Source organism: Parus major, chromosome 1 (genome assembly GCF_001522545.3).
Source record: "Parus major isolate Abel chromosome 1, Parus_major1.1, whole genome shotgun sequence".
NCBI lineage: Eukaryota > Metazoa > Chordata > Aves > Passeriformes > Paridae > Parus > Parus major.
Window position 1 is genome coordinate 79,964,810 of NC_031768.1, and position 22,783 is coordinate 79,987,592.

Sequence of the window (22,783 nt, forward strand, 5' to 3'; positions counted from 1 at the left end):
AAAAACAAGTGTCCTCAAATGAGTTGCACTGCTAATTCAGCTTTGTTGGTAATTTATTAACTTCAGTTGTATTTCACAAGTTAGATTAGGTTTTAATTTCTCAGAAATTTCAGAAGGATGAATGGTAAAAAAAGAATGAATATGGTGAGCCATTCCAAATTACCTCTTACTTACAAGTCCAATTCTAGAAAATTTTTGTTAGAAAAAAAATTACCCATCTGAGAAACACTCTCTTTTTTGACAGAATCTGCAAGATTTCTCTCCACAATCATTAAGCAAATACCAGTATCCTTCACGGTGTACAGTATAATTAGTAGGACTGACATCTAGTCCTTTAAGTGCAATAGTATGCAGAGAACTCTGAAGTACTTTGTGCTGAGGTAGTGCAACTTGCTGTGGAAATTTGTTCATAAATTTCTATATTTCATAGCATTTAAAAGGCAAATTTTCACTGTGAGAGGTGACTTATCTTAATCAGCTTGGTCATCATGTTCTATTCCAGGTAAAGTGTATTACTGAAATAAGCTGTCATTAAAATATACTTATTGTGCAATTATATTGACATTATTTTAACATAATCTAAGCCTACACTCAATACGATGGCAGCTTCCTGAAAGATGAAAAGAAGAGAGATACCAGGAAAACCTCTAACTACCATTAAAGAATCTCACATCAACATACTTCATACTTTTCTCTTTCTCTGCAGGTTGTGACCTCATCCCAGTCCAGTATCTCAGATGGGGCGACCCCGAACCAATTGCAGCCGTTGTTTTTGCATGCCTGGGTCTGTTGGCCACCCTGTTTGTTACAATCGTATTCATAATGTACCGTGACACTCCAGTGGTCAAATCATCCAGCCGAGAACTTTGCTACATCATTCTGGCCGGCATCTGCTTGGGTTACTTGTGCACTTTCTGTCTGATTGCAAAACCTCAACAGATTTACTGTTACCTTCAGCGAATTGGCATCGGCCTCTCACCGGCTATGAGCTATTCTGCTCTAGTAACTAAAACCAACCGCATTGCAAGAATTCTGGCTGGAAGCAAGAAGAAAATTTGTACAAAGAAACCTAGGTTCATGAGTGCCTGCGCCCAGCTGGTTATCGCATTTATCTTGATATGTATACAACTAGGCATCATAGTCGCCCTCTTTATAATGGAGCCACCAGATATAATGCATGATTACCCAAGCATCCGAGAGGTCTACCTGATTTGTAACACCACCAACTTGGGTGTTGTGACTCCCCTTGGATATAATGGGTTATTAATTTTGAGCTGCACCTTTTACGCATTTAAGACAAGAAATGTCCCAGCGAATTTCAACGAAGCAAAATATATTGCCTTCACCATGTATACCACTTGCATCATTTGGCTGGCTTTTGTGCCAATATATTTTGGAAGCAACTACAAGATAATCACCATGTGTTTCTCAGTGAGTCTGAGTGCCACGGTGGCCCTTGGCTGTATGTTTGTGCCCAAGGTCTACATCATCCTCGCTAAGCCAGAGAGGAACGTGCGCAGTGCGTTCACCACATCGACGGTAGTCCGCATGCACGTGGGCGACGGAAAGTCATCGTCAGCTGCCAGCCGCTCCAGCAGCCTGGTGAACCTGTGGAAAAGAAGAGGATCATCTGGTGAAACGCTTAGGTAAAGTTTTCTGATGTGGGAGTGTGGGGAGGCAATTGTGATCTTCTGAGAGCTGCTAATAGTGGAAAGACAAAGAGAAGTGTGCTAACTTCCTTTGCCTCTGCACTGGCAGTGGAGTGAGTCCTCTGCCCCACATCTTTCGGGTTTGATTTAGTCAAAGTGCTTTGCAAAAACAGAGGACGAAGCAATGAGAAAACAAAGTTGGAAGTACTGCCTGTACTGTCTGTACATGAATCTACAGTACAACTGTACATGAATCTAGTGAGAAAACAAGAAAAAAACCCAAAAAAATACAGCTTATTGCCTTGTCCTGAACAATTGTCCATTTACAATCTCTTTCCCTTAAATGAACTTCATAGTGCCTGTATTTTGCCTCTAGTGACAGCAGTAAGACAACAGGGTTGCTGCTAGAGCTCCATAATCAAGGTGGAGTGTTAAGCACAAGGGTCATCGTGAGCAGCCACTCTAAGGCATCCAAGGATTTGTTCTGTATGACTCTTCTGTTACACCTTTTATCTCCTGTTCCCTTGATTTTCCTTTCTTATACTATCTCTTCCTAATTTCTTTTTGTCCTCACCTCTCTTCTCTTCCTTACCTTTTTCTGTAAACATCCTCCTAACTAACTCCAACAAATTCAGCTGCTCACAGGCCCTCCTCTGTCTACCCTTCCTGCCACTGAACAGATACTCCCTTATGAGATATTTCTTTGTTTCTTCCTGAGGTATTATTTTAATTCAGCAGTCATGAAGACAACTTGTATGTTCAATGTATAAAAATTACATTATGTGAACACTAAAGAGAAAGGAGAGCTCTGAAGTGGAAATTACCTTGGTCCATAGACAGAACCTGTAGATGAGCACCTTGCCCAATGGTTGGGTTTCATTCTTTGATCCTTTCACTTTTGGTATGGGTGCTATGAGTATAATTTGCGTTATTTAACTGCTGACATAAAAATTCTGTCAACATGAAACTGCAAAGAGGCAATTTTGTCATTCCTCAGATATGCATGTCTAGCCTGGAAGTGACATGTAGCTAGATTTTCCTTCTCATTGAAACACACATGGATTTTAGGATTGATAATATGAACATTTCCAGACATGTCATTGTTCAGAACTACAGTTGACATGGAACAAGGACAATTTGTACTTCCATTTATATGTGAACCACAATTTAGACCTGAGGGAGGACTTTATTAGTAATACCTGCAGGATTATATATTATTATATATTATGCCAAAGTGATTTTTTTTTGTCAGAATATTACTAATGATTCTCTTTCAGAGACTTTGAAGTGGTACAAAAATGGCCAGTCTATTACAAGGTATTTTGTACTTATGATCGGTTAATGATGGGCTTTTTTTTTCCAGTTCCTTTCCAGGTTCAGAGTAGGATGATATTTTCAAATGATAAATCAGTTTTCAGATGAAGTGATGGTTACCTGAAATATCCTTTTCTGTAACTTCTGTCTCTATGTATAAATGACCTGAGGTATTCAAATTAGAAGCCCAATAGCAAGGAGAGTCATTCTTCAAAATATGTCTTCATTAGAAGGCATTCTTCTTTGAGGTTATTATTTTCCCTCACTTTTGCTGCTGAACTCATTTGCCACCTTGCAACCTATTTACTCAACATGATGAAGTTATAGATGACAGAAAGATCTCAGGCTTGGGGAAGAATTGTTTGTCATCTGTTCATCCTGGTTTGGAAAGGCGCTACTCTAAGACCTTTGTTTTGTTTTGAAAAGCAAACAGCATACCCCATTATTAAATATTCTAAATGACACGATGCATTTTCTTCTCCTTGAGGACTCATTTTCCATTTCTTTATATCTCTCAATGCATAGAAAATATCTGCAGTAGGGAGATATTAGCAAAATATAATAGATCATCATTAACAAAGATTTCTTTTTCAATGGCACTGTCTTGGGAATTACTTCAATCCAAAAGAGCTTTGAGAGTACCCAGTATGTATGTGTAGGGACGAAAATGGCAGCAGAAAGCTGATACATTGACATATTTTCCTGGATACAATGAACTTGAACTTTGCATCTGACACTTGGAGAAAAACTTATATGTCATCAGCAGTGTTCATCAATGCACAAAACCATAATAAAGATCCTCCTGACACTTGTGTCTGAATCCTCAGCCCAGTAAACTGTGATGGTGCCACTGAATTTAGTAGTGTTCACTCAGTCAGTCAGTGTTTGCCTGAAGGGTCTAGGCATCCAAGAGCAATGTGATCCCATCGATCCTGGGAAATCCTCTAATCAATTTGATTACATGAAAGAGAGTCCTAGAACCTGATGAGTACATTTAAAATGGTGCTCAGGACTTCACCTAGGTCTCCAAGAAAGAGCAGAAAACCACTGTTAGCTTCAATTCCATTTAGTTTATATGAGAAAACAGAGTTCTACCATTTTACTTGATAATCAAACATTTATTTGAAAAAAATCTGGTTACACAAAGCAATAGGTTTCAAGGTATTATTCAGTACAATGCTCAAAAGTTTGTTTGGATAGTTATTCAAGTAAACACCAAAGTGTTCAGAATCAAAGGAAATATGCACTAGAACTTCATGGCATCATTTAAATAGCTCAGAGGGATTTTATTTAAAAGAGAGTGAGTCACAGTTGAATTTTAAAGAAACATGCTATTTAAGTCACCAGTGCATAGTGGGGCCTCTATCATTAGCATTTTGCTTCTTGACACTAATTTATAGCACAGTGTAGTATTGCATCAAATCATTGTCAAAGAGATAATGCCAACGTGCCATTCAGAGCTTTCACATCAGCCACAAAATGACAAATAACAAGACTGCTTTTGCCTAAATAAAGCAATGCATCTGTTACAGTCCTAAATGACTTTTTGCATGGGATGTTCTTCAATTAAGAAAACTCAGGCAAGCTGTGGTTGTGTGTTGGAATGGATCTTCACATACTCAAATATGTAGAAGAAGAGAGCATGACTATTCATTACCCAGTGTAATGAAAACCATTTCATGTAGGCTATTGTGATTCAGCAGTACTCACCAAAAGATATTCTGCCCTCATTTAAAGTAGGGCTAACAAACCTGACATTATCAGAAGTGACTTCACAAAGGAGAGCACTACATAGCTGCAGTCAAAGCCATATAGCTGGTGTAGAGAGGCATTTGCAACTTCTGTCTCCAGTCATCTTTCCAGTTAGTTTCACAGAGACTAGGAAGGCCATAAATACATTGAGTAAATCTTACCTTGAGGTACCAGTTGTTATCACATATGCTTTTTGCAAAGGAGCTAATTTATCCTCTCCTCACTCTCAACTCACCATTACATGTAAGATAAAGGCTGTATATTTCTGCTTCAGGAGCTGCTATTATGGTATTTCTATTATGATATTTCTAGTCAGGACAGCATATCAAAGGGTCTCATTCGTGTTACCCTTACCTGGAGAATAGTGCAGATGTTCAAAAGCTCCTCTTAGCTTTCTAATGTCATTGCCCTGGATTTCACATAAAAAATTGACCACTAGTTGTTTATGTCTTCTGGAAGGTGTCTTTAAATGGGCCAAAGCACACATGCTCCATTTTCTAAGCTTCACACTCATCAGCCCACAACTACCTGAAGAACAGCAAGATTTCTTGCCTTTAAAGCAAGTAATAAACTGTTCTGAGCATCTAGCAATGTATTAAAAACCTCCCTAACTACTGATTTTCACTTATATATGTGCTACGTAAGTGTTTATAATCCTACCAGTATTTTTCTCAAAAGAGAGAAGCCTATAGATGCCCAGTACAAGCCAAAAGTACTCTCCTGAAACAAAACAAGACATATAATCATCTTCTTAATGAGTAACTAAGCCAGAAGGTTGAGCAGCACTTTCAATCTGCAACCCAGGCAGGTAGCTGTGATCACTCTAGAGGAAAGAATCATCACCAGCTAAGCCAGATAATGTTAGGCATATTCAAGATACATTGAATGTGTTTTGTGCCTAATTACTCCATACAGCTGTGAACAGCAAAATACTAGACAACAGAAGAACTACGCACATAAATTTCTGCACCTTATCATAGACACCCCTCTTACAAATCTTTTTGAGACTAAAACTTAATAACTCAATGTGGCAGTGATTCTTTATGCTACTTGAATTTATTTTGTAATGAACTATTTTCTAAATATTTAAACATACGCTGTGTCTGCCAAAGTAAACAGATTACTCACCTGTTTTTTAATGTATTGTCTTGTCCACTTAAGAAGTTTGTCCTGTCCTGTATGATTACAGAAGTGAGCATTGCTCTGTATGCCTCTGCAGAAGTGACAGTACTGACAGCTTTCATCCAGGACTGGGGATCCCTTGTCCTAGTGAGCCAAGCTCACTGTCAGGGGAACCACAAAATTTTTATTATGTAAATCACCATCATTTTTTTTTTTTATCTTACTAAAACAGAGATGCTCACACATACACCTCAGAATCAGGTTTCTCTCTCTCAAGTGCTACACTGGTACATCAGAAAAAGCCATCTGGCCTCACACGTTAATTGCCATTCCATTTCTCCTCTGAAGAAAACATGGTGAGCAAGGTAGATTTTTTTCCATTGAACTGGATTCAGTCCTGGACCACCAGTGTCTATAGTTAATGTAGAGACATCAGGCAGTCCCAAATTGTGCCATAATGATATATTTTGGAAATAGGTGTCTACCATCACACTGCATGTTCTGTTTCCGCAAAGAACATCCGGTTTTCTCCCTTATCTATTCTCTTTTCCTGCTTATGATTGACTATAGCTATTTCAAACAGCATTTTTTTGGACCATAAAGTAGGAAAATATTCTTGGATCAACCTAGAAGTTGTCATTCATAGAAATATTCCAACCTAAGTACTACTATATCATGCATCTGCATGCCATATTTCAGCACCGAAATCTTGCAATGATATTTTTCAGAAATCTGAATTGAAGTTTCTCAAAATGTCCACTCTTTTTTCTACAGGAAAATTTTAAAACAGTACTTCTAATATTGCATATGATTGAAATCTACATAAAGTACTGAAAAAGACCAATAAATGAAAAATGTGAAAACTTCAAGATTTTACTACTGCTATTTTGCATTATGAAGAAAGTCCTGGGAAAACATTGATTTTCCATTCAAATGAGAATCCCCATCAGAATAAACTTCTGCCACTGTTACAAACAGCATGCCAAGTTCCCCCAGATGCAACCCATACAATTTCCATTGTCCAAATATCAGCTTTTCACTGGCTGAAAGCCACATACATGAATAAGTAGATGGAGTGAAGTCATGGCCATCAAGCTGTGATCAATTTTTTTTTTACAGTATGTTTGTGCGTTATCAGCATAGCATGATGATTTGGAACATAAATGGAAAATATTCAAATTCCCTATGTCTCAGCAACTTGCCTGAGATATGAAACAGGCCTGTTGTTTGACACAGAGATTTTAGTCCTGTAAAGAAGATGGAGTACAAGAAAAACAGAGATTTTTGTGGAAAGCTGTAGCTGGTTCTCATTCCTCATGTGAAGACCCATTGAGAAAGATACTGATCCTTAGTTTCTGCCACAGCATATCCTATTGAGTCACATTTTTATAGATACATTTGTCTTAATATATATGCAGCTTGAACAATTTCTCTGCCACGTTTTGAACCATGATTAAAGAATACTACATATCACTTCCTAACAAATTTTTAAAAACTTTTTACTTACCAGACTTCTTCAGGACACAACCTATAGGTTCATACTCAAAATTTTCATAACCAAAGGGCTCAGATACTCCTGGTGATCTAATTGGTCATACAGTACACTAAGACTAACATTCCATCAGATCCATTGCCTGTCAAAATGAGGCAAAACGCAACTTTCTTAAACTTTAGACTAAAAGTCACAGATTTCATAAAAGCCATCAGTTCTGCAGTTTCTGCAGGCAGTTGAACTGATTTAAACATGAAGAACATGAAACTGAATGTAGAAGAGGTTGTAACCCCACAAGATTGTGCTCAAGATTAGTGAGTAACCTGTTGTGTGGAGTAATATTAGCAGCTTGTAATGTTGCATGAGTTGCTTTCCTACTGGAATTTGGTGGAGCCATTCTGTCTTGTATAATAAACACTGATTTGAAAAACAAAAAAAAAAAAAAAAAAAGAAATTATTGGAAAAAATACATACTTTCTATCCTGGGAGAAAGTAAAATGATTATTAATGTCAGCCAGTGGCAGAGGAGAGATTCCAGCCCACCTGTCTTATACCCCATCAGGATGTTATAATAGCTTTACACTAAAAAATCTTTCCAATTCCAGTTTTATTTCACGATGGAGATAAAAAAATAATAAATACCTGGGGGACATTATTTGTAATCCTGAAGTTTTATAGACTAAAGAAATAATTTAGAGGTGATTTTTAGTGTTTCTAATCAGATCTTCTTTGTACAGAGATTTAATTGGGAGATTATCAAAGTATGTGAACTCAGAGAACTAATGCTTAAGAAGTTACATTCTAGAAATGACTGGCACCATCTCTGAATTGTAACAGTGACCAGATTTTAGCCATTGCCCACATCAATGCAGTAAATCCTCGTGGAAACTGAAAAGTGAAAAAGCAGCCCAAAACAGGACCACATATTACTGTAGGGCAAAAGATGACACAGAAAAATCATTGCATAAAAAAAAAAAAAATAAGTTTTCCCCAGATGCTCTTTAGTGGGATCCTTGACTAAAAATTGCACAAAAGTGATGAGATGCCTATGTATTATGAGTTTATGGTAAAAAAGTGAGGGCTAAGCTTCTTACATGACTTATTCTAATTAAAGCAGATAACAATTTACATGAGGTGAAAGTTTGGCCAAAAAGGTACTGTTCTTATTTAAAAAAATAAAATCTAGGCATAGTGATACAAGATCTTATTTGTTTGCTTCATAGCCTTGCTAAAATTGAATTTTGATACATGCAGGATAAAAAAATTGACTCTTCAGAGAAAGTCATTATCCCTTTGATGGATTAGTCTGCATTTATTAATGAATCAGTTCCCAAATGGATCACTTGGAGCTATTTTAATCTAATATGCTACAAAAATTTAGATTGAGAGATTACTGAATGATTTGAGTCCTTCACTTTTCCCTAAATAATTTAGTCTTGATGTCTTTTTGGACAAGCTTGATACTATGATTAATTAAACTTCAAATACTTTGAAATGACTGAAGAATATTTTATAAAACTCAGTGAAAGGTATTACTGAAAGCTTTTGATAAATTGCTGGTAAAGCATTCCATCTGTATAATGGATTTATACTCTTGAATGACCTTATTACAGTGGTTTTTGTGTACAGTGTTAGTGTTGTTTTGAATTTTCCCCTCAAATATGATTAAAATATTGATTGATTGATTGATTGATTGATTAATATTTCTTTGCTCCATTAACTAAGCACATGTCTTTAAGCCTAATATTTGGCATTATTTATATTATTAAAACATTGTTACCATCATTTTGGAACAAATATCATAGCTGAAGTCTGCTAATTAAATGACTGTGAACAGTTTCCTGCCTACTGTTACCCACATATGCTTTAGGTTGCAAAATCTTACTACTATACTGCAGAAAAGAAAAGGAAGGAACAGTGAAGATGGGACACAACAGTTCTATATTTATTTAAGGAAAGAAGAATTTCTGTTTTTTAGTAGCAGAGTTTATCCCTTGTACTTTTTATTTTTCATCTTCCAGCCTGTCTCCCAAAATTCTGATGGCAAATAAATGCCACCATATACTACATCACTATTCCTTATCACACATGCTGGAGAGCACCCAGGGATGCCATGCAGATGGTCCCAAAGGAACTTCTGCTTCTTTCCACTGCAAATTTTGATAAAAATTGGCATTGTGATTAATTTGATGCACTGTAATTAATCTAATAAACAGGAGACTAGGACATGCACCCTCCTCTTTCCAGGGTCCACCAAGTTACAAAGCAGTCTGCCACTGTGGGAACACCTGTGTGAATTATAATGAATGGTATTTGTACTTGTATCTGGATGTTGATGTGGACTGGTGGAAGAGATGGCACTTCATCTCGCTGAGACATGTGTTTGGTGACAGATACCTTTACATGGCAGTGACTGAAATTTAAGGCAGAAGTCTGCTAAAATATATAAACATTATATATGTCTATAGTATATAACTATTTGAATCTGCTGTGGTTTTGACTATAGCATTATATATTGAATGTTTACAGAGGTAAGACTCCACTGTATGGAAATCCTGTACAATGGTTTGTCCAACATATCAGGAAAAACCTTTCTGGAACAAGGGAATTAAACAGGCTGGTAATATTTTGCTATCAGTCTAATCTTCCCTTGAGCCAGTATAATGCTTTGTATATCATTCCAACAAAAATGTCATTTTAATTCACCAGCTGCAATTACATATGATTGCTTAATTAGAATAAGTTTTAAAGAATAGTAAAATATTATGCTGCACTTGAAAAAAAAAAATGAGTTTGGCTCTAAAGCAATTTTACTTGCTGAAATTTTGCTAATAAGCAAGTAATGCTTATATGTTGATTTTTTTTTTAATTACAATAGTGGCATGCTTAATAATATATCATTTATTTTAGCCATTACATAAATGGGGAAACTTCACACAATAAACAGAGAACCTTTCAAAACATTCAGTGCAATATGCTGCAATTGCAAGATAGCATGACCAGTCTCACAGAATCGATTTTCAAAAACACAGTATGTTTGTAGTTCAAAGCAGCCCCCACTGTAAAAACACTAAATATTTTTCATATTCCATTCTTTAACCATATATACAGAAATCTTTAAACATATATTGCCTTACCTAATCTAAAGGCTAGCTTTAATTCTGCTGATATGAAATCTAAGTTCTTCATCATTTCTTAATATCAAGACCAAGGAATATTGCAGGTAAAATATGTTGCTTGTATGTAAATTAACAATGTCAAGCACACATTGGGTGCTCAATAATTAATAACACTGCTGCATGGCAGTATGAGATTGCATTTGAAATAGGGATTGGTGACAGTTCTCCAACTCCAATGCAATTAATTACATTTGATTTGCATTTTAAAAACCTAAAGACACTTTGAGATATTTTCAGTTAGTTAAACGTTTTTAATGAAAAAGAGAAAAAAAAAACCCTCTTGTGTCAAAGAGTAAAAACTCTTTATAATTTATATAGAAGTTTATAATTGCACTTTTTTTTTTTTTCAGAGAACAGATTGTTTGAAAGAACTACTTTTTGCTACTGCAAGCTCTTGTCTTTTGAGAAATCTCTCACCCTGTGTAGTGTGGACATTTTAACAGAATCTGTGTATTACCATCTACATTCTGTCCATAGATTATTTTTCAAGCATTCAACAATGTCTTTGACCAAACTATTCACAAATGTAGGCTATGGTGCAACTCCTAGGTCTGGCCTGCCAACATCCTCCAGATAGGGGATGCACAGACATACGGAATGTGCTGCTGATTGAGGTATCCAACACCTGCATGGAAACTGGGAAAGAGCAGAGGTAAAAGGGACCATGAACAAAGATGGGTCTCACCCTAACATGAAGTCAAGGCTACCCGGATACCAGAACCTGGATCTCTGCCCATATGTAGAGACTTGACAGTGCAGGGACAAAAAAAAAATTAAAAATTAAAAAAAATAAAAAATAAAATAAAATAGGGATCTACACATACATAAAAGCTGATTTCTACTGATTTTAGTGAATCACTACTGATCTCATTCAGGATGACGATACCCATATTCCACCTTAGTTTCCCATTGTATCCATTAATATTGGTCTACCATAGGATTTTTGTTGAAGGTGAAGAAGGCCAGAGAAAGGTCAAGATGTCCTTCAAACCCAAGCAGTGTCATTGGTGTTTCCTACCATGTATCACATGGACAATGATGTCACTAAAAACCAAGGCAGTACAGTCTTGGTTTTTCAGCCCAGGAGCTTCTTTCTCTCTAGTGAGGCTTTCTGGAGAGAGCAGAGCACTGCTGTGTAAGATAGAGATGTGACCAGGCATTTGGCAAAAGGATAAGCGAAAGGATAAGTGATTGAGTTACTGGGAATTCTCAAATTTCCTGTCACTGATCAACACCTATAAAACATATTAGTATTTATCATTTAATATTTTCCCTAAGCAAACTTGCTCCTGTGCAAAAAAATTACACAGATCCCAATTCCCCACCAAAAGATGTGAGAAAAACACTTAAAGATGACCCAAAATATTTTAAATCATTTAACAGAATTTTGTTGCTGCCTTTCTGTACAGAATCAAAATCTTCTCTCACTTTTTTAACCAATACATAGTCCTGGAGTTGGAAAAAAGGAGAAAATAAATTTCTTCTTGCAAGTACTGCTCACACTGTAGTGTTTTATACCTCCTCCAAAATACTCAATTACTTTTCACATTAGTATTTCTCATGTCAACTACAAAGAAGTGCCTGAGGGTGAAGACCTCTCAACAGATGAGAGAAGCCTTCTCAATAGATTGGTTCTTTTAAAGCAATCCTAGGTTTTAGCAACCTGGACAGGGAAATTTTTCTGATGCAAAATGTTCTGAGCCAAAATAATTTCCTGTGTCTACTCTGAGAGCTGAAAATATTTTACGCAGAACCTTGGGTAAGCCTTTCCAGAATGATGACTCAGAGAATTTTGCAGCTTCCTTTCAACCGTTAGATGCACTTTCCACACCAGCAGGATTGATTAGAGTTTGGCCATTGACTTCATAATTACATAGACATTTATCACTGAATGAATGGCAGCACAGATACTATGGCTCAAGAGTTTGAGGTTTTATGAGACAATGTGCTGTTTCTGATGGTGCAATTTGCTCTTGAGTGGATGGATAGATTTGAGAGATTCATAGCATAGTCTCTGCTGATTTTCATGGTGGTGAAATTTATGCTAATGTGGGGGCTAATTTATCTGAGTCACATCCATCCTAACCTGAGGTTCTTCAGGATGGGGTTACTAAGGTCATTTATCTCTTGTTTTCTTTTGTTGTCTACTTTCTAGAATCCTGCTTATTGTGAGCATTTTGAGTGTCCCAGTTTTTCTTAGTTTTGATTATTTCCCTCTGCCTTTCTAGGCAAAAATATCTCTTGTGGTTATTTAGTCTAAACATAATTGTGTTTCCATCCTGTTCTTCCTAAATTCTACTTTCTTTGATGTCTAGCACCTTCACTCCAAGTTTATTTCCTTTTCTTTCCTCTGAAGTTTCTACACATTCTTTTCTCTCTCCTCTTTTTCTCTGGCTATCTGAATTAATTTTGTACGATCCAACTTGACTTCATTTGTATTTTTCAGTAAATATATCTACTTTCTAAGCCCATCCACTTTTTCCTCTGCTCTAGGAATGACTTCCATTTAGTACATACGTGTCCTGTGCGAGCTTCGTGCCTATCTGGGAGCACTACATATACCACCCTCTGGATTGTATTAAAACCTTGGTAGCCAGTCTGCAAAGTTGCTGTTGTTCCTCCTTTCAGTATGGTTATAATTTGTAAACCAAAGGACTTTGCACTTATACACATCATTTTTCTGTCTCTGGTTCACTCTCAGATTCACTAAGCTTCTTCATCAGTGATTTATGCAATATACACTGCATCTGAGGGTCTCCTACAACTGCATCCAATATTTAGTTCACTTTCTCTGTACAAAGATTATTTCTCTTTTATGGGGTAATTTTTTGTAAGGTTATCTAGATATACTTTTGTTATCTAGATCAGATTAATGAACAAGGAACAATAAAGTCTGTTATTCTGTGATTTTAACAGTGTTAAATACACAAGCTTCCCCACAGAAGTGTGTTTGAAGCCCACAGTGCAGCTCATAGGATTTGGGGGTGGGATATCTCAATCTCTTTGAGAAGACACATGCAGGTGTTTTGCCCAAAATTTTCTTAAAAGACTTAAACAGGTATTTCAACATCTAGCACAAGAATTTGTACGGTTAGGGTGAAGTTCACTGCTGGGAGGAGAGACAGTATGAGACTTCTACATTACTCACATCCCAGCTGAGTGTTCAGTGAGTGAACAATGACCAGGTCTTATCTTGTATCCCACACATGAATTAATTAGATAATCAAGTATTAAACTATTTAGCCAAGTGATTTTTTTTCATCAAAGTGCAAGGTCTTGTGTACAAAGTATGCATAATACTTCACTGGGCTCTAGGTTTGGGGTTGTTCTCACTTGACTTTATGTCTAGATCTCAGTAAGTCATCTAACTTCTATGTGTTGCCAGTGGAGAGAGGAATTCCCATTCACAACATGAATTGAGAGCCCATACAAATTTTACCTAACTAATCCACTACACTGGTGCTTGCATTGAAAGGTGGAACAAGACACAAATTACAGAGATGTAGACTCAGAGGAATAAGTCAGGAATGAGAACATGGCCATCAGCTGATTCCCCACTGATTCTTAATTCAGGTGTTGTTTCCCTTAAACTCTTTCTCTCTAACGGTTTTGGGCTAACTTCAAAAAATATTAAAGTGTTAGCATGTTATTTATTCTGTAAAACCATTTGACTGCCCCTCTATTGAGATACAGATACAGATATAAAGAAAATGGTGAGCACCTGTCCTCCATAACCCTGCTTGCTTTAACACTGGTCTGGGGTTTTATGCAGTTGTTCCACCACTCCCACAGCTGCTTTGCACTCTTTTCTACCTCTGCCACAGTAACATTCATGTGCATGGCCCTTTGCACAGCAGCTGACAAAGAAAGCTGAGCACACAATCACTTCTCTCTGTTTGCTCCTGTTGTTGTCGTGATTTATTAGGTACAAAGGCAGGAGACTGGCCCCCCCGCACAAGTCGGAAATAGAGTGTTTCACCCCAAAAGGGAGTATGGGGAATGGTGGGCGAGCTACAATGACCAGGTAAGCAAAGAGCAAGTGGCCTTAGGTCAGTGTGATATGTCTGTGAACAGAAGGAGCAGCCCTGGATAATTCCAGGCTAGATCCTCTGTCTGCAATTCCTGTGTATCCCATAAAATATGTTTAGAAAAAACAGAAAAAGAAAAAAGAAAACATGTTGCCACTGCTGATTTCTGTGTTCCATCTGACTACCAAAAAATCCCTGCACCATGTTCATTCCAGTGATCTGAACCACATGTCCTGTGTGATGTTGTTGCAATATGGTGCTTTGGGGAGGAGAAATCTTATACCTGCTAGCTGGGCAGATGAAAAGAAGCAGAATTCAAACCTGGAGTAGGGGTAGGTCCAGTGCATATTAGGGGTTACATTGAGTCTAACCAAAAGAACTTTTTAAAAGGGCAGAGAAAAACTGATTAATGAAAACATATTCAATATGAAAATGTCGGTTCTTCTCAAGCAAAATATCTTATGAAAAGTGCTGAGTTTTACAGTAGTTTTAAGGAAAGGTTTCAAAGTAATTTTAAATACAGTTTAAAGTAAACTTTCTCCATTTAATTTAATTTATATATTTATCTTCATTTTTGTCATTATATTTTGCATGACATTAAACACTAACATTACGATTTAATGAATATTAAATGCTAAACATTTTTTCAATGTTACTGGAATTAATTGCTTTAGTATGTCCATTTTGATGTTTTTCTATTGAAATATTTCAAACTGCTTAAATCTGTGAAATACTTAGAGATTTCAGCAATTCTTCTTATTTTGAGTCCAGAGAGATTTCCAAAAGTTTAACTTTCCCATGGGACAGAAATTTCATTTCTCCATATATGTCCTTTCATAAATGAATAAGCACATACATGCCAAGGATGGTTATACATCTTCCATGAAACAATGCTTTTAAGAAGCATTGTGCCATTGTGTTATGTTCTACTAAATGTAATAACCATTTTATCATTTATTAAAAGATCTACTCATTCCTTATCAAGCCCTGTTGGATACTTTTAAGTGTAACCTTAAGGCACAGGGTGACCAAATTATACTGTCAGTTTTCCCAAGTGTTACATCCCTTGGTAAATTTTATCATTGCAGGAGGGTGTTCAGTGAGACACTTGCACAGTGTTATGTTGGGTACAGCATCCACACACATGCATAGGGCCATCAACACTCACAGCACATAGCACACACCTGAGGGCTCCTGCAGGTAAAATACCATCAGAAACATTGATTTCTGAGTGTTGTACACAAAGTATTTTTTTTGTCAGCTGGAATGGTTTCTTGTCTATGTGTCATCTGTACTCTATTTTTTATTTTTTTTTTTACATTGCATTGCCTTCAGAAATATTTATTCTTCATTTAAAAGCTATCTGCAATCAATATATAATGGAACGTTGAAGAGTGGAAAAGTACATGTAGTTGTCCGAAAACTGTATTTTGTTGTACAGTATTCAGCTCTGTTTTACCTGGCCATATATACACACTTGAAAAACTTCTTTTTTATATCTTCACAGTGAAGAATCTGTTTGCATTCCAGACTGTAATCGTTCTGAGTCAAGTAGAGAGGAGAAAAAGGTTCCTGTTAAAGAGGATGCCCTAACAGTCAAAAAGACTGGAAACTGTGTCAGTCTAATAGTTCCACAGCAAGACTGTCAGCTGCAAGACCTACTCAAACAGTTAAGAACACCTGCTGCTTAACAGAGAGTGCAATTGCATTTGATGGCTGTGTTTTGTTGTCTCCAGCCACAATGTCCTGGCCAATGGTCCTTGTCCAATTTTGTGAGCTTAGCAGAGCTGCCACTGAATAGCCTGGGAGTCTCCCAGAGAGAACTCAGACATTGCAGAGCAGAAACATTCTCTTGTCCCAGTAGGTATCAGACCAGTGCTAAAAGTCACTGAGATGAAGTCCAGATGGAAAAAGACAGATACAGGGGCCTGCCCATTTGTGGATGACGAAAAAGACTCATCATCTCACAGGACAAAGAGGTCCCATGATATTGACCAAATCCCACTTACAGTCTTTCAGTCCAAATAATGCCATGCAGTTCCTATTGGGCAGTGTTGCTCAGCTCATGCCCTCAAATCCCTCGTGCAACATTTTATTTGTTTTCCAACCCAAGTGTTGATATTTTCCACATCAGGGCCTAAATATCTCTTTTTATTAGTATTACAAGTGGCTCTGGATTTTTCATGGAAGAAAGATGAAGATGAAGATGAAAAATAACATAAAAATAGAAGTAGCGGATACAGTATGTGATGCCTTTTAAGACTATTTCTAACTAGGGAACATCCTGCATCACCTGTATCATTCACATATATATGGTAAAATCAACTATGGAATGAGATGTTTTCTGAAGCTTTCACATAGCAGGCATCACAGCATCATTTCTTTGGCATTTCTTCCATAATATATACATGTTTTATTTGATTAAATGCAATGAATAAGAAACTGCTTAATAACTCACAGGAGTAATTTTCCTGCTGATAAGTCCTGTGTGCAAAAATACTTCTGTAATTATTTATCAGGCATGCCCAACATGTAAAATTCCTTCAAAATTCATTCAATTGCATGCTCTTTGCAGAAGATAAAAGCCAAATAAGCTCTTGACTTTGGAGATACAACTTTGGAGAGGTTGTTGTTTGTTTTTTTTTGTTGGTTGGGTTTGTTGGTTGGTTTTTTGTTTGTGTGCGTGTTTTTTGTGTTTCTTTTTCTTGTGCACTGCTTGTACACTTGATTTCAGTGACAGGCGAGGTGATGGTTTCTATATGTCCCAGTTCCCATTTCATAACTTTAGCAATGAAAACAATGAAAAGTCGTGTTGACCAAGTAATGCTGAAAACACCTTAAAGCATGTTGTGCATCGGGAGCAGAACTCAGAGTTCCAGAGGAGTCACTGTCCTCTCTCCATCCTGTGAACAGAATGCTCCACTGTAGTGGAGATGTGCTCAGAGATGCTTGAAATGGCATTTTTCAGACAAAAAACATAACACAACTCTAGTTACCTAAATTAACAACCACAATGAGGTAGTAGAGGAAAGAAGATTCATCCCAGGACCACTTTTGCATTTTAGGTAATGATCACTGATGTACTAGAAATGTTTCATTCAGATACCAGACCCTCCATTTCCCAATCTAACCAGGCATGCTGCTGAAGCAGTTGCCAGAATTAACATCTCTGGTGTCTGCACTGTGAGGTCACTGGCAAAAGTTTTGTCCTTCAACACTCTCTAACTTTGTAGCTTCTTTTCTACTTACTTATTAAAGTCACTCATATAAATGTCAGCTGGGATTTTCATGAAGAAAGGAGGTATCAATAGATTACAATTTGTGGAGTAAAATAAATAATTGTTGTTCACAACTGAAAACTACCCTGAAAAATAATTGCAAAGCATTGTTTATTTTTAGAATTCAGGACACAACAAAATTATTTCTTGCCCTGCATTTCTCTTTCCTGTTTTGTCATTTATTTCCATAGAAAAAAGCAGCATGAGATTAATTTAAACTAAATAACTTGAGTCATATATCACTAGCAGGTTATTTGTGTGTGGCAGAATTGTCTTTTACCTAGGGAAACAATTACATAGGCATGTAGAAGTTTTCTTAAAAGCTCTTTAAAACTAGAGGAATAACAAAAACATAAAACTTTAAAGTGCTAGAATTGAGCTAGTTTAGACATCTTTGGTTCTGCATCCAGTTATCCAGGTTGTCCTCTATTCCTGGGAGAAACTATGAGTTGCTTCTCCATAGTTCATATACTGAAGTTCACCACTTCTACCACTTATTTCATTTCAGTGTTTTTAGCATGTTGCAAGGTACTTGCGTTCTCCCAAGGATGAAGAATTTGGGTCACTACAAGCAAAAGAAATAATGATCTGAGATTGGAAGAGACAAAATGAAAGCAAAAGCAAATGCCCCTACTTGAATTCATCACAGGTGCACACACAGACACACACCATCCCTTATGAAGAATGAGGTTTTAATTAAGTCTACAGATAACACACAAATCCTTTTCAGGCAGAGTAATTATATCATTGAGACTTTAATAAGGTTTCAGCAGAGGAGTCTAAAAGGAGAACAGGTTCTTTCTACTTACTTTGAATAACAAGGGTTCTCCTTGGCAGAAAGTTATATGGGCTGAGCCAAGTACAGAAGTTTATCCTGCTTATCACTGCCAGCTGCTTCTTGGGATAACAGAGGAAGACTTCTTCCTTAAAGACTTGAGAAGTCTGCACAGTGTTGGAGCTATAACTTAATTGCAACACTTCAGCCATTGAAACATCTAGGCACAAATTTGCTACCAAGTTAAGTTCCATAAAATTTAGACCAGTGTTCTAAAATATGAAGTTTCATTCATGGACTTATAAATTTAAGAATTTGAAATCATTCCTTATTGTAGTCACATGAGAATAAGTTACAAATATATCATACATGTCTCCCTCAAGTTATTGTCCAGTGTGTTTTCGTAGTTGTACCATTTCAAATTTGGAGTTAGATACCCATATCAGTATGTGACAGAGAACAAAAATTCCCTTACATTTTTGTGGTTCCACTTATATTTTAGTTTACACTACTGAATAATACTATGCAGCTATACATTCTAAGCTTTCTTTAAAAATAATGAATTCCATAATTTTAAACTGATTTTCCTAGTTTCCTGTTCAGTCAAGGATATTAAGAGAACAAGTGACTTATTTTCAAATTGCATATGCTTTCAGTAAATGTCCCCAGTCCCAGTCCCTAGATATTCAGCATCAGAATTAATTTTAGCAGCTCTGGGTAATTAATGAGAATGGCACCCTTATTAAAATATGAGAGTTTTCAGCTGCTGTGTCTGTAAATTCCTCTTCCTGTTTTTCATTTCTTCTGCATTTTGAAGTATCTTACAAAACAAATTTGGTTCACTAGAACCTGACTAAAGAAACACTTGTGGTAGACCTATGCACCTATAATTAATCATACCACACAGAAAAAAATACTGCAACAAAACTTCTACTGCCTCAATCAAAACAAAAGACAAAGTGATCCATTCTAGACAATTAAAAAATACATATAAAGAGAGAGGAATATTTTTCTATACCTACATGTATAAAAAGTAGTTATTACCTCTCATGAACAGAAAAAAGTCCTTTAAAACAAAACTGAAGTGTCTCTAAAGCGATTCAGTAGGGGCAAAAAATGAGAAACAAAACTAATTGCTATTCTGTCATCGAGTGGACAACAAAGAAGAAATATTTGAAATATCAGCTACTTCGAAAGTTCTCTCATTTATTCCAATTTCATTTCTTGTACATATTATGTAGGTCTAGCAGTCAGGGAAAAAGCGAATCTATCAAAATCAAAGCAGCTTTTAGTAAAGACAATGGAGGAACAATTACTGTCTGGTTCTCAGGAAATCTCTCTTGTGCATAAAGCTGAACCTAATTAACCTATAGTAAATTAACACAAAAAACAAAGCTCTAAAAAAGGCTTTGTCTTAAAAAAAAAAAATTAAACCAACCGAAACCATAAAAAAACCAAAGCTAACATTCTGATATCACTGATTGAAGTTTTCTGCACACTCTTCTGCTCTATTCAGTGAAATGTGCCAGCAGAAGAGCAGAGTAGGGTAGAAAAATTTGTATTCAGCCAAACTCTAGTGGAATTCCGTTGTGAGTTCAAAAGTGCAATTCCTCTATATTCAACTGATGGAGGCAAAATCTATTTACAAGAAAAATCTAAAATATCATCACCCTAAAGTTTCCCCATCATTGAAGAGTCAAGGCAGAGCTGGGCATGGCCAATGTAAACAAATCCATTCCTAGACATCCTACTCTGTGTCCGTGATCTATCTTTATTTCTCTCCTTTTAAGTTGTGAGCATTGTGGTTTCCAGTTAACTTGACAGAGTACCAATCAATATGCAGTTAGAGCAGGATTTTAAAGTATTATCACAGCAATTTACCCACAACCCAGTTTCATGCCAATATAAGAAAACAAGTGGTGCTCCTTTCACAGAGGCAATAAATGATTGCACACTTCAGTCCAGGACTGACTTCCTAATAAGTAGGTGCAGCATGATAAAGCATAGGATACATTTCTGACACAGAAATTCTTTAGCTATAGGGTTCATTCCTTATGGAAAACTATTAAATCAAAAAGATTGGAAAAGACATCTGAGATCATCTCAACTGTAAACCCAACATCACTGTATTCACCACCAAACCATTTTCCCAAGTGCCACATCCAAGCATGTTTTGACTAAAATCAGGGATGCTGATTTTACCACTTCCTTGGGCAGCCCGTTCCAATGCTCCACCACCTATTTGGTGAATAGTGTTTGTGTCCTATTCAGTTTTTAATGTCAAGGAATTTTCAATGAATAATGGCCAAGTCTTTCAGATTTTGCACAAAATTTACATTAAACAGCCATTGGGTTTCCTTCAGAGCCCTAGGATCAACATGAGAGACACATGCACAGATTACTCTTGGGCAGAGTACAAAAGAAGTGAGTGAGCACATCAGCCAAGACTGACCCAAACCCAAACTGAGATAAAGGGAAGTTGGTGGCTTGCTCCACTGAAGATTTAACTGTTCGCTGTCTTTGCCAAGGGCTTGATGCAATCTCAGATTTCACCCTTTCCCCCAGTTCTTCAGCCTCATATCCCTCCTTAATAACTGCCTCTTTAACTGTGACCAGGGAGGGAGTAGCATGTTGCCTTCACAAACTCTTATAATCTGACCTTCAGGCCATGAAAATATCTGCATGCATTTAGTACACTTTTAAATGGTTTAAACATCTGTACTAAGCCACTGCTTGAAATCAGGAGAGGTGCTAGAATATATCACTTTCTTTGGGCAAGCATTTCTATTTGCATTGACTAATCCTCCATGTTACTGGCATTTATTTCAGCCCTGTGGCAGGCAGATCTGTCACAGGTCCTTCTAAGACTTCACCAGGAGGACATCCAAGACTGGATCTGGGTCCTCTCCTTCTGCCTGATCAGAAAGTTACAAGCGCCAGATCATTCTCCCTCCTAGTCTAGGTCAAACACAGCAGCACCTGGGACAAGGTTACATGGTCATCATACTGGAACTAGGGGCAAGATCTCATCTGCTAAACAATGCAAATTCTGCTCCTGCTGCTGTCACTGAGCTCCCACTGAGCTCAGGACTCAGCATGACCAGTGAGCCGGGGCTCTCAAACAGTTCTCAACACCCATGAAGTATGAGTTGCAAGGAAACAAGTGCATGGTCCTCAGAGGAAACAGTTTTACTCCCTAAGACATTAGTGACAACTCCTTTTCAGTCCAGAACTGGACCCACAGAAATTCAGAGAGTCAAAGTGAGCAGTGCTACAGGACAGAGTTTACTTTTCCTTCTTGCTCTGATTGGGGTACAGCAGAAGGAAGGGATTGTCTGAACAGCAAGTTACAAACCACCAGCTGTTTTGACTGGCATTTTTGAGTAGGGACCTAACAGTCAACTTCCAAGGTAGAAATAACATCCTGATGACCATTGCAGCAAAGGGATGAACCCATATGTACTTATACAGATCATTTCCCAGTCCTCCCTCTCTTAAAGTATCCACTGTTTTACATTGTGTTTGTCTACTGGATTCTGTCATGCTGCTTTTGAAGGGGAAATCTGTTGGCATGTGTTGTTTTACGTGATCCATCGTAATTTCATGTAACGTAATCACAGACGTGAACCCAACAGGAGGTTTTGTTGTACATTCAGTATGCAACTTTTTCTACTAGATGGCCAGAAGAGCTATTAAACTGATAGTTTGAGACAAGCATCCACATGAAGACTGGTATAAAATTATCTGTATTTAGTAAAGTATGTATTTTCCAAACTGTTATGCTGCAGGCTAACATGAGGATATCTATTGCAGATTTAAAAAGCAAACAAAAAACAAATTTGCAATAATCTGCTAGGGTCTCCAATGTTGTTGTCTCTTCAAAAATGCTAAATGGCTATAGCAAATGTTTTGGCAATGAAAACTAACTGTCTAAAGTTTTGATGCATTTTACATATAAATCATGTTTGTTTGCATGTGTAGACTGTTTTTCCTGTTGACACCATTTCAGAGTCATTGTCTGTTTCAGCTAGGAAATGTTTCTAATATCTTCATTATTTCCAAGAACTATATGTTAATGTATGTGCAAACACCATCACATCAGACTGAGGAAGATGTAAAAGGAAATAGTGTATGTTTATACAGGCCGCAGATGGCTTTTCTTAGGTACCAAGAGGAGACAAACAAGTAACTTTG

At 37.0% G+C, this 22,783-nt stretch overlaps 1 protein-coding gene across 5 annotated transcripts in view; it reads left to right on the top strand.

Moving 5' to 3' along the window:
* The window catches only part of GRM5 (glutamate metabotropic receptor 5), a 242,278-nt gene that overhangs the window by 212,031 nt on the left and 7,464 nt on the right, over window positions 1-22,783 (top strand). For 3 of the 5 annotated variants that reach the window (XM_015634851.3, XM_015634842.2, XM_015634833.2), the window contains 2 exons: window positions 707-1,646; window positions 14,434-14,532. In XM_015634851.3, the coding sequence (XP_015490337.1) occupies window positions 707-1,646; window positions 14,434-14,532 (1,039 nt within the window). Of the gene's footprint in view, window positions 1-706; window positions 1,647-14,433; window positions 14,533-16,043; window positions 16,206-22,783 lie in introns of all 5 variants that reach the window. The other 2 variants (XM_015634871.2, XM_015634862.2) reach the window with 2 other exon arrangements.